The 13,311-nt window shown below is 38.6% G+C and overlaps 1 protein-coding gene across 4 annotated transcripts in view; it reads left to right on the top strand.

The window, feature by feature from the left end:
• Nucleotides 1–13,311, top strand: part of BANK1 (B cell scaffold protein with ankyrin repeats 1) — a 317,845-nt gene that overhangs the window by 90,289 nt on the left and 214,245 nt on the right. For all 4 annotated transcript variants that reach the window (XM_006070968.4, XM_006070969.4, XM_006070967.4 and 1 more), the window contains one exon: nucleotides 6,295–6,433. In XM_006070968.4, coding sequence (XP_006071030.2) covers nucleotides 6,295–6,433 — 139 coding nt within the window. The remainder of the gene's footprint in view (nucleotides 1–6,294; nucleotides 6,434–13,311) is intronic.

The following is a 13,311-nucleotide window of genomic DNA, read 5'->3' as shown; positions in this document are numbered from 1 at the left end:
AAATCCCACATTAGATCTTGATAACCAACCTTAAGTCAGGTCCTGTGATTTAATTGAAACATAATAGTAAAAGCTGCAAAAGATTATTGTGTGTGTCACTGCCTAAAATGTCTATGTTGTGAACATTACCCCTTCAGTGCTAAGGTTTTACAATGACAAAAATGTGTTTTTTTCCATTTAACCAAGTGTTTCTCAAATTAGGCAGCATATAGGGATGACTAGCGGAGAAGGCAATGGCACCCCACTCCAGTACTCTTGCCTGGAAAATCCCATGGATGGAGGAGCCTGGTGGGCTGCAGTCCATGGGATCGCGAAGAGTCAGACACGACTGACCGACTTCACTTTCACTTTTCACTTTGCACTTTTCACTGCATTGGAGAAGGAAATGGCAACCCACTCCAGTACTCTTGCCTGGAAAATCCCATGGATGGAGGAGCCTGGTGGGCTGCAGTCCATGGGATCGCGAAGAGTCAGACACGACTGACCGACTTCACTTTCACTTTTCACTTTGCACTTTTCACTGCATTGGAGAAGGAAATGGCAACCCACTCCAGTGTTCTTGCCTGGAGAATCCCAGGGACGGCAGAGCCTGGTGGGCTGCCGTCTATGGGGTCGCACAGAGTCGGACACAACTGAAGTGACTTAGCATAGCATAGGGATGACTAGGGGAGGTTTTACAAAGTAAAAATGTCTGAATCCTACTGTTAGAGATTGAGATGTAAATAGTCTGAGTTTTGGCCTGGACATTGGGAGTTTTAAAAGCTTCCCAGGTGATTCTCCAAGGTGAGAATTAGCAGCCAAATTTGGAACCATTGCCATGACCTAATCCTTGCTCTGTCGTCACAGGTCAGGTCAGGGTCAGCTTCAGGGACTTGCACAGTGCTGGCTTAATGAGGCCCATACCCGTGCAACTGTGCTTGTAGGGCTGGTCCCTATTAATTATGAGTATATGAAAAGAGCTATTGGTCTGGGTGCACAAGTCAAAGTAAGCTGATATGATCCACGAGGATCAAAATCTTTTGTTACCTGTGCTTAATGATTCATTAAAGTCTAGAAGGGCACCCACCCTGACAATCTAGAAACTCCACTATCGATGTGTTGTACTGCAGACAAAGTTCCAGCCCTTTTGGTGAGGTCTCACGGTTTGTTTACAATGCAGCAAATCTAGAGAGTTTGGTAGTGATTATTATTATAACTCTTTCTCAATTTGAATGCTCAGAGCCAGATAAGAGGTAAACAAGTTAGACTGAGAGCAAAATAGCATTTTCTGATAAAACTGAATTTATGACCATTTGAGTATCCTAATATTTCCTCCATTGAATTAAATATGTCCATATAATAGTAGCTTTAATTAAGATGTCCATAATAATTAAGGCTTCCCCAATGACTCAGACAATTAAGAATCTGCCTGCAATGCAGGAGCCTCAGGTTCAGTCCCTGGGTCTGAAAGATCCCCTGGAGAAGGGAATGGCAACCTGCTCTGGTATTCTTGCCTGGAGAATTCCATGGACAGAGGAGCCTGGTGAGCTACAGTCCCTGGGGCTGCAAAAAGTTAGACATGACTGAGGCAACTAACACTTTCACTCTTTTCACTTTCATAATAATTAAGAACAGGGCTGGACGAGTGCAGGCCTTCCCTCCTCAGCAGCCCAATTTGAGCATGGACATGCAAGAAGCAGATGAAGCTGTGAGTCCTGAGGGGGATAAGGAATAATGCTTGCTCAAAGTAAAAAAAAAAAAAAAAAAAAAGTCATATTTTTATAGGCTTATTCCATCTCAATGTAAAAATACATATAGACTGCCTCTTTTCAATTTTTTTTAATAAATTTGTTACAGTATTGTTGTATTTTTGTTTTTGTTTTTTGGCTGTGAGTCACGTAGGATCCTAACTCCCCAACCCACACCCCCTGCATTGGAAGGAGAAGTCTTAACCTGGAACCACCAGGGAGTTCCCCAGAGTACCTCTTATGTACCTAATTCTTACAAGATGCCAAAATGATATAAAAAATAAAAATACCTTCAGGATGTTTAAAAGCTATCTGGGAAGCCTCAACACAGACATTAAAAACTTATTAAGACCAGAGGGCATGACTTAGAAAGGTTCAAATGAGGAGTACATGTGTGAAATATTTTATGATCCCTTTGGAAGTTGTACGTGAAACCTGAGTTGGACCTTGGTGAAGAGGATAAGTATGAGATGGAGGGAGAGTAGGAACTCAAGAGCATACCAACATTATGTGCAAATAGGAGTGGCTTCCTAATTAGCAGGGCCCAGTGTAAAATGAAAAGGTAGAGACCCCAGTTCTAATTATTAAGCATTTCAAGGTGTGATAGCAGAACATTAAAACAAGTGCAGGTTCTGTGCATCTTCAGAGATTACATGCCCTTGGAGCTTGTCCCAGTTACAAATGAGATGTCAGTGCCTCCTTGGGGGTGGTCAGTGTGCTTATCTTTTGTTTAGACCTCCTGTTTGGAGATAGTTGAAAGGTGGGAGAGAATTTGGTGCATAAGAAGCAGCCCATGGAAGCACCCGGCTTCCCAGGTGGCGCCAGTGGTAAAGAACCCGCCTGCCAATGCAGGAGACTTAAGACACATGGGTTCGATCCCTGGGTTGGGAAGATCCCCTGGAGGAGGAAATGGCAGCCCACTGCAGTATTCTTGCTGGAGAACCCAATGGACAGAGGAGCCTGGCAGCCTACAGTCCATAGGATCGCAAAGAGTCGGACATGACTACAGAGACTTAGCGCAGCACGGCATGTGAGCACCCATGAATGAGGATGAGTTGCTGGCTGAATATACACCAGGAGAGGATGCTCGGGTTTACTAAATTTGGAAGGCGAGAGGTCAGAGTTTTACAGGAAGGGATGAACAAATAGAAGAAAACACCAAAGAACTTTGAAGCTGGATTTGAGCCAGAGTGAAAATGGGAAGTCATTAAAGCTGCAAAGTAAGGAGACAGATGTGAGCAAGTGAGGGACTAAGGAACTGCCTTGGAAGTGTGGTCTCTGAAGAGGAAGTGGCAGGTGTGAGGACCGGAAGGAGCTCCAGTTACTGACCTCAGATTCAGATGAAGTAGTACATGAGGAGGCATAGGCAGAGAAACAGAAGCATTTCCCTGAGGTGGGATGTGTGAAGCCAGAACAGTAGGTGGACTCATGGGATCTTTTCTCAAAGTGCAATTTAACTGATATAGAGAAATTTAGTTCAGAATATCCTGTAGACAAATACTTGGGAGCACTAGACTCTGCTGGAAAAATGCCAGAGGTGGATGTGTGTCAGCTGAAATGATTTTTTTTAACATCAACATATTTGTAAAAAACCCCGTAGTACAGAGCATTAAAAATGTAAGTTTTATTGGTGGGTGATTTATGCTTAGGGAAATAATATTTAAATAAGAGAACTTTGAAATTAATGACTTTTGGGTAAACACAGTTTTATAAGAGCATATAAATGGGATTCCTGTTTATTTTGTGAAAGACTGAAATTCAGTTTGACTTTGAAGAAAGCCTTTGAAAGGTGATATCTGAGATAATCATAAAATATATTTTATTTTAGTTATTTTGAAGGTTAAAACAGCATCATGTAAACAGTAGTACAGAGTTTAATTTAAATAATTCTGATTGATTTTCAGAATGTAAATCTTTGTATTCATTACTCTAGTCTTAAAATAGAAATATAATAGTCTTCCGTATTGGTTTTTGAGGTATGTGTGTGTGTGTGTGTGTTTTGGTTAGGATTAAAGGAAATGGCTTTATATAAAAAGTGATTAGCCCTCAGTAAGTCCTGTCTAACTCTTTGTGATTTCATGGACTGTAGCTCACTAGGCTCCTCTGTCCCTGGAATCTGCCAGGCAAGAATACTGGAGTGGGGTGTCGTTTTCTCCTCCAGGGAATCTTCCTGATCCAGGGATTGAACCCATGTCTCTTACATCTCCTGAATTGGCAGGTGGATTCTTTACCACTGTTCCACCTGGAAAACCCAGTATAAAACAGATGCTCAAAAGATGTTTATCCCTTCCTTTTCTCTGTATTAAATCCAATCTTTTATCCTTAGTTTTCTCTCAGGATTTTTTTTTCAAATAGGTTTTTCAGTAACCCCTTATATCTTTGTAGTTGTTGTTCAGTTGCTAAGTCACGTCCAACTCTTTGCAACCCCCTGGACTGCATCACACCAGGCTTCTCTGTCCTTCACTGTCTCATGAAGTTTGTTCAAACTCATACCCATTGAGTCTGTGATGCCATCCAACAGTCTCATCCTCTGTCATCCCCTTCTCTTCCTGTCCTAAATCTTTCCCTCATCAGGGTCTTTTCCAATAAGTCAGCTCTTCCCATCAGGTGGCCAAAGTATTGGCACTTCAACTTCAGCATCAGTCCTTCCAATGAATATTCAGGGTTGGTTTCCTTTAGGATTGACTGGTTTGATCTCCTTGCTATCCAAGGGAGTCTCAAGAGTCTTATCCAGCACCACAGTTCATAAACATCAATTCTTCAGCACTCAGCTTTCTTTATGGTCCAACTCGCACATCCATACATGACTATTGGAAAAATCATAGCTTTGACTGTATATGGACCTTTGTCAGCAAAGTGCTGGCTCTGCTTTTCAATACACTGGCTAGGTTTGCCATAGCTTTTCTTCCAAGGAGCAAGCGTCTTTTAATTTCATGGCTACAGTCACTCTCTGCAGTGATTTTGGAGCCCGAGAAAATAAAATCTGTCAGTTTCCATTTCTTCCCCATCTATCTGCCATGAAGTGATGGGACTGGATGCTATGATCTTAGTTTTCTGAATGTTGAATTTTAAGCCAGATATTTCACTCTCCTCTTTTATTTTCATCAAGATGCTCTTTAGTTCCTTTTCGCTTTCTGCCATTAGGGTGGTAGCATCTGCATATCTGAGATTGTTGATATTTCTCATGGAAATCTTCATTCCAGCTTCTGTTTCATCCAGTCCAGCATTGCACATGATGTATTCTGTATAGAAGTTAAATCAGCAGGGTAACGATATACAGCCTTGACATACTCCTTTCCCAATTTTGAACCAGTCATTCCATGTCTGGTTCTAACTGTTTCTTCTTGTCCTGCATACAGGTTTCTCTGGAAGCGGGCAAGGTAGTCTGATATTCCCGTCACTTTAAGAATTCCCCACAGTTTGTTGTGATCCACACAGTCAATGTTTTTAATACAGACAATGAAGCAGAAATATATATATTTTTTCTAGAATTCTATTGCTTTTTCTATTATCCAACAGATGTTGGCAATTTGAATCTTATATACATAGATTTGGGCTTCCCTAGCTTTTCCACCTTAATAAAATCTTGAAACTTTTAGATTTATAACCTCTAGTCAGCCGAACAGCCTTCACTGGTATTCATCATAAAGAGTAACAAAAGAATCTCTTATTGGTAAGATTAACAATACACTTGACACTTGAACAATAGGGGTTTTGGATTGCATGGGTCCACTTATACATGGATTTTTCTCAGTAGTAAATACCCCAGTACAGCATGATCTGCAGTTGGTTGAATCAGGATACTGCTGTTGCAGAGGGTGTACTATCAATCTTATATGGATTTTCCATGGTGCAGAGGGCCAGTAGATGCTCCTAAAAGTTATGTTGTTCAAGGGTCAACTGTATTAGACATCTAAACCAATTAATCATATTTCAAGTATAAGAGATCTTAAAGCTAAACATGTTTGATCCTCTTATTTATAGATAAATACACCAAGTCCTAGAAAGGTAAAGGAAAGGGATTTGGGGGAAAAAAAAGAATTTTTTTAGCAATTGAATTACATTCCCTGCAGGTCTGTGAAATGATGCTCATTACCTTCACAAAGAACCTCTCACACAGGGATGAGGTGAAAGGAAAAGTGAGCAGCTATGAACTCAGTCGATTCATTTGCAAAATATGGTGCTGGGGGAAAATAAATATTCAATAGACATGAGTTGATAAACTTAAAATCTTGTGAGACTCACCTTTACATATTTCGTTTATGAATATGGCTGAAACTGTGGACACGATGGTGGTGGTGGCTTTAAGTTGTCTCCTACATTTGCAACCCCATGGACAGTAGCCCATCATGCTCCTCGGGATTTCCCAGGCAAGAATACTGAGGTGGATTGCCATTTCCTCCTTCAAGGGATCTGTCCCACCAAGAGATCGAACCCGGGTCTCCTGCTTGGCAGACGAGTTCTTTACACTAATTACCATGTTGGACCTTTATCACTAATAAGTGTATTTGGTTGGTTAATGAAAACGTTTCAAATGTCTAATTGAGTTATATTTTTCATTGTATAGAATCCTGGTGAAATATTTATTATTTTGAGAGATGAAGTAACCAGTGATGCTGTGGAGGTTGAATTTACATCAAATAGTAAATGCATTAGAACACAGCCAGCCCTCTGGAATAAAAGTGTCTGGAGTATGAAAGCTTTAGGTAAGGAATTTTTTTATACTTTAATAAATATAAAACATCATTCTGAGTTTCTTTCAATAAATTTCTGGTAAATGGTTTCACTTCTCTACAGAAACTAATATTGTTCTGCAGGTGTTTCCTGTGTTTAGCTTTCACACATCCAAGGCTGTTATTATTAATCTGAGTTTGCAAAAGCATGAATGTGTAAATTATGAGAAATTAGCCTATGTACCATGTGGTGAAATGACAGGCAGTAATATCATGTACTTTCAACTGTGTCAGCAAAGAGCACTTTAAATGTTAGCTATTAAATTAGGGAACTAAAATCATTCGCTTTATTGTAACAGAATGAGCAAACATTTGGATTTTCATTTGTAATTTTCTTCTTTTTTTGTTTTTTGTTTCTGCCATGCCCCTGAGTATGTTTTTGCTTGTTTGGATAGCATAGTTCTTTTTCCCTATTTTATCATCTTGGTACCATATCTATATACAATATTCCCTCTTTTCCTTTTAAAAATTATGAACCTAACCATTTATTATCCAAGTTTGCTTCAACATGATAAATCGTATCAGATTTAAAATTGCAGGTGAAATATACAGACTTGTCTTGATAATTGTACTAAAATCAAAATCTAATATATTAATTTCTGAATGTTTTGATATAAATGTAGGACTTGCTGGTTTTTTAATTTATGGTGTCCTTTTACAATCAGAGAATAAAACTTTATAAATGTTAATTTAAGTATTTTAAAGTACAAAGATATTCAATCTTATTATGAATTCAGAAATGTAGTAAAAAATTAAAGAGTATGTCAAACACATCCAGAGCTTTTTTGTTTTCTTTTTAGAATATAATTCTAGTGAAATCCATTTACAGAGCATTTACAAATCTTTTCTGTTGTGTTGTGTAAAGTATGTGTCCCTTCTGTGGATATCCTCACACAGCTTAGATCAGAGTTGGATTATAGAAAGGGAAGACTCTATGCGAAGCATTTATAAACATCTTAGACACTGCTTCCTGTCATGGACAAGGACATGCAGAAGTGAAATGAGAAAGAATTCTGTTCCTTTTGCTTTTCTTCCAAAGCCTCTTACTTCCTTATGTCACATTTTTTAAATGATTTAATGAACAGTAATTTATAATTAGTTTAGAAGTTAAACTAAATCTAGTTAGACTAAAATCACTACAGAAATATCAGTATTGCAAATTAAGAAGTACTGAGGTAATACTTCCCAAATACCAAATCAAAATGTCAAATAAAATTATTCACATTAAGATTTTATGTTCAGTTTACCTAGTAGCTAAGAGCAGTGGAAAGAATAAAATGTCAAATTTCAGATGTTTTTCAGAAAAATAGAAAACTGTTATTCCATAATTTCCAAGATATATGAGACTATAATATTATCTATGTGATTGAACAACTAATTTATAGTAAAAATAAATAAACTATTATTTACCAGGTATGCTAATTAAACCTCTCCAACTCTTTTTTTTCAACCAGTGTATTCTGTACGTTAATGATAGATTTTCTTATAAAACGTTGCCTGTTACGTAACAATATATAGGATAGTTCCATGAATAAGTATGGGACTATGGATGGGACATGGTTCAGCAGAAATGGCCCCAGAGTCTTACTTTCTCTGCCTCGTAGTACTGTTTCTTAAAAATTTTTGAACCCTAGCAAGAACTACATTTTACGTTATGATGCAATATGTATGCATGAATACATAATGAAAACAAAGGTTTTAAAAGCAATACTTAGACTAATGGTTTCAGCCATTACACGTAAAGACCTTGAAAGTTGCCACTCCCATTCTTACAACAAGAAAAAACTGAACAACTGAAAATCGGTGACTTTTCTTGAACTCGGAGAACTGAAGTTGGAGGGCAAACAACCATTACAACATGTGGAGAGAAAGGTAAATCGACAGTGACATCTAAGATCTGCTTGCCTGGAGCAGAAGTCTCTGGAGCCATAAACTGGTAAGAACACCTAAACGGTAATTCTCGTGAATTGCTGAAGGCTAAGTGTGAACTAGCTTGAAAGTAAGAAACCCCTGGAGGCTGCCATCTTATGTGTGCTGTGTGCTCAGTCGTGTCCGACTCTTTGTGACCCCGGGGACCGTAGCCCACCAGGCTCCTCTGTCCATGGGATTTTCAAGGCAAAAATACTGGAGTGGGTTGCCATTCCCATCTCCAGGGGATCTTCTCAACCCAGGGATCAAACCTGAGTCTCCTGAGTCTCCTGCATTGACAGGTGAATGGATTCTTTACCACTGAGTTGTCTTAGGAGGCACCTATAATTGTGTGGAATTTATCTCCAGGAATCCCATCAGATTCACACAGTGAAGATCTGAGAAAGTTCTGGAAGATTCTGCTGGGTCAGAGGAAGCATAATCAAGGGGAAATACTCTCCATGTGTTCTCCATAACGAAGGTCTACTTTTCAGGGGGAAACACTTTACCAGAGTCTCATCCTACCTGAGGAAGGGAGCCCCCTCTAGCCTTTCTGTGTCATTTAAATGGGGGAGAAAGAAAGCTATGGCATGGCAGAAATGCTAGTGGAGGTCACAGCAAAAGACACAGGCCCACTAAAGACTGAGACTCATAAGATTAAAGTGCCCCCCTCCGCCCAACCTGACGATTACCACAGCGGTGTAATGACTGTGAGTTACATCTTGAAAGAATGCAAGATGCAGTGTCTTTCTGAGGAACCGTACTTAGGGAAGCACCAGATCGAGAGAGAAGACAAGGACAAGAGAGGAAGTCGAAGATTTTGGCACTGACAGCTACAGTGAACAGTAGATACAGTCCAACTCCTAGATAGATTACTCTCACTACACCCTTACCTGTTTTACTTCTTATACCCCAAACAAATAACCCTGGTGGCTCAGTCAGTAAAAAATCTGCCTGCAGTATGGTAGACCCAGATTCAATCCCTGGGTTGGGAAGATCCCCTAGAGAAGGAAATGTCAACCCACTGCAGTATTCTTGCCTGAGGAATCCCATGGTCAGAGAAGCCTGGTAGGCTACAGTCCATAGGGTCACAAGGAGTTGGACACGACTGAGAGACTTCACTTTCACTTTTCACCCCAAACAACATACTGCTTTTAGACAAGAAATTACAAGACATGCCAGAAAGCAAGGAAAAAATAGTCCAGAGTGATAAAATGCACATCAGACCAGACAAGTGTGACACAGATGTTGGAATTATCAGACAGGAAATTTTATACAACTATGATTAATATGTTATGGGTTGTAATGGAAAAGTACACAACATGCAAGAACATATGGGTACTGTAAGTAGAGAGAAACATATTTTTTCTTTTCATTTTTTTCACTGTTATTCAGAACCTCCTAAATTCATGTCATGATGAACTGCTGCTGCTGCCGCTAAGTCACTTCAGTCGTGTCCGATTCTGTGCGACCCCATAGACAGCAGCCCACCAGGCTCCTCCGTCCCTGGGATTCTCCAGGCAAGAACACTGGAGTGGGTTGCCATTTCCTTCTCCAATGCATGAAAGTGAAAAAATAAAGTGAAGTCACTCAGTCGTGTCCGACTCCTAGCGACCCAATGGACTGCAGCCCACCAGACCACTCTGTCCATGATGAACTAGTGGGTCACAAACCATAGTTGGAGAAACTGTTTTGCAGCTGCACCAGCCAATATGGTAGCCACCGGCCACATCTGGTTATTTAAACTTTATTATAATTAAATAAAGTTTAGAACTCAGTTGCACTAAGCATATTTCAGGTGCTTCATTGGAACATATCCATCATCTCGGGAAGTTTGACTGGACAGCACTGACTGTACACTGGAGTTCTCTTTTCTCTACACCAGCTGCAGAGTAAGAGGGGGTACCCAGTGTGCTCTTGCAGGCTAGCTATCTGTGCAGAATCTGCAGTGAAGTTAAGGAAATACTTAACTGGTGGCCAAAAGAGCTGTTTTTATTCTGTATTGAACCATTTACTGGGAAACTTTAGACAAGTCTCTTGATCTTTCTGTGCTCAGTTTTCTTACTGATAAAACAACTTCTGTACTTGTATTTTAAGTACTCATGTACAGAATGGAGATAAGGGAGATAATATATGAGACACCACTGAGACATCCAGCTGAGGAACAAAGTATCAGTCTCTCCCTCTAGCAAATCTCATTGAGTGGCTTTAAAACTTACTTCTCTTCCTTTTGGGAGAGAATTGAAGCATCTTTCTCTATAAAAACTGTACTCCTCATATTGCCCACTCCCTCCTCCTGTGTTCACATCCCTTGATATAAAATTTGTCCCCATTCACTCTTGGGCAACCATGCTCAGGAGCACTCCCAGTTCTGAATATCTCACGTATAATTCCTGTACCTACTGATGACTTCCAGGGCAGGAAATGATCTCAATTAGTACCTCATTCCATCCAATACTAGTCTAAACATATTTAAAGTTTAAAATTTTTTTTGTTCTGCTTCTTTGAATACCAAATTAAAATGCAGGATCTAACCTTGAAGTGGAAACATACCAGGGACGCTTCTCTACTCTCAGGGTTCTTTTGAAGAATACTGATGTTTCAAATTCAGGAGATGGCCTCTCTCTGTTGGTCTCTTTCCACTCTAGAAAAAGTGCTTATGTGACTTCACTTTCTAAAACTCACACCTTCCTAATGATGTCCACAGATTCATCTCTGACAGGTACTGTTTTGTGTTATAGGAATTCGAAGCTTCTATAGTCCCCTTTTGCCAAAACTTATAAAAATACATGTGAAGGCTTTAAATGAAAAATAAAATAATTTTAACTCAGAAAGAAGAAAGTATTCCTCTGGTACCTGCATCTCAGGCAGAAAATTATTTTACACAGCAGGGGGACAATTGATTAAAAGTTGAAAGGAATGTAAAATGTATCCACAAAGAGACAGAATTTCTTGATTAATTAAGAAGCTGTGTTCTGGATAATGTAAATTATAATTTCATATTTCATTTAAAAAACAAGGAAATACTTTAGGATGTGCTAAGTATGCCGGACATACTTAGAAAAATAACAACTGTTAAGAAATTATTCTAAATATCATAATTCAGGTTTTAAACATGTATTAAATTGGTAGTAATTTTTAGGTGTGACTAAGATTTTGAAGCCACCAATATTTATTTAATAATAATTTCCAATTAACAGTGTTATGTTTATTTCTGTTCCTATAGAAGCTTTATGTGGGTTGATTCAAAGTTTACTATGTTGTAAAGTGCTAAATTTGGTTAATAAAGGAACACAACTTCTTAGACAAAGGAAAACAGAAAGCAAAAAGCAATTAAGTCAATGGATTTGTGAAATATATATATTTTATGGAAATAGTGAATATAGTTTTGATATTCAGAAATGCCTTTGGATTATATTTCCCATAAATTAGTTTGTTCCTCCCCTGGAAAGATGTGTGTGTGTGTGTGTGTGTCACTTAGTAGCATCTGACTTCTTGTGACTCCTTGGACAGTAGCCCACCAGGCTCCTCCATCCATGGAATGCTCCAGGCCAGAATACTGGAGTGGGTAGCCTTTCCCTTCTCCAGGGGATCTTCCTGACCCAGGGATCAAACTTGGGTCTCCCGCATTGCAGGCAGAATCTTTACCATCTGGGCCACTAGGGAAGCCCCACCTGGAAGGGTAGACCACTTAAATAGTGGAGACAGAGAGGGTTGTCAGAGATTCTTGAATGGCCTAGAACTTGATATTTAAAATTTAAATACAGTTCGTTTTTAACCATTTCTCCTCTGTAAGTATATTTTATTATGTATCTATGTCTGATGCAGGTAGGGAGTTCCATCTTTTCCTTCCATGATACATCCTTGTTCATCTTCATAACTGACCCTCATATGCTTCCTTAGTTTGGTGATCTTGACCTGCATTTGTGTGTAATTCTGGTGTTAAATGTCACTTGCCTACTTTGTCTAGATAGTAAACAACAGAACTCACTTTCCCTCTCTTCTGTTGAGTCTTTAAATTAATTGGTTTTTATTTTTACTGAATAGTTATACAATGTAGACATCATAATGACCACAGAGTACTGGTCAGGAAAAAGCCAATTCAATTAATATGTTACTAAGGAGGGTCTTTGTACCAGAGGAAGCCATAAAAGTTCTTTCTGATTTATCAGTGGAAACAGTAATTAGGCCTTGATTGAATAAATTCAATAAAATTTATTGAAAATTCAATATTGATTGACATTCAATAGATATGAAAATATATACAGCAAAAGCAGTACTTCAAATGGCATCTCTTTGGAGGATTTCTCTAAAATCAACATCATTATCAATTGATCTAATGGTAAAATTTTGAGTCAACTAATGACTCAAGACATCAGGAATATATCAGTTTATTCTCATGTTAAATTCTAAAGAAATTAGAGTATTTTAAATATCCTATACTAAGCAATATTCTTACCATGTATCCTTCATGCTTTATCATCTGACTTTTCAGAAGGTTAACATCCCATCGTAAAACTCCTGATTTGTTTACTGATAAACAAAACCAATATTTGCTTTCAAAATCGTCTTTGTGAAATCTACTTAAATTGATTTCATTTCACTCCAATAACTCCAGAACCCCTTAACTATATACACACACAACTGTAACTGATGAGGTATACTTTACTGCTTCCAGTTTTTTGAGATTTCTGTTACATTTCTATTGGATGAATACTTATTTTTGTAAGGGAGAACTTTTCTACATTTTTTTTTAATAATGTAGTTTAAATGTCTGGTCAAGCAATATGAGAAGAAGAACTTCAGCTTCTTGATCTAGTTAAATCTAAGATTGCTATTTTGGCTTCAAATTTCCCTAAGCAATATTGTGAGAGGTCCTGTAACCTCTTCAGGAGATAAAGTAAAACTCATGCTTAAACATCCGCTGGATCATGGAAAAAGGA

This window comes from Bubalus bubalis, chromosome 7 (assembly GCF_019923935.1).
Source record: "Bubalus bubalis isolate 160015118507 breed Murrah chromosome 7, NDDB_SH_1, whole genome shotgun sequence".
Lineage (NCBI taxonomy): Eukaryota > Metazoa > Chordata > Mammalia > Artiodactyla > Bovidae > Bubalus > Bubalus bubalis.
This window is presented reverse-complemented; position numbering and strand designations above follow the sequence as displayed.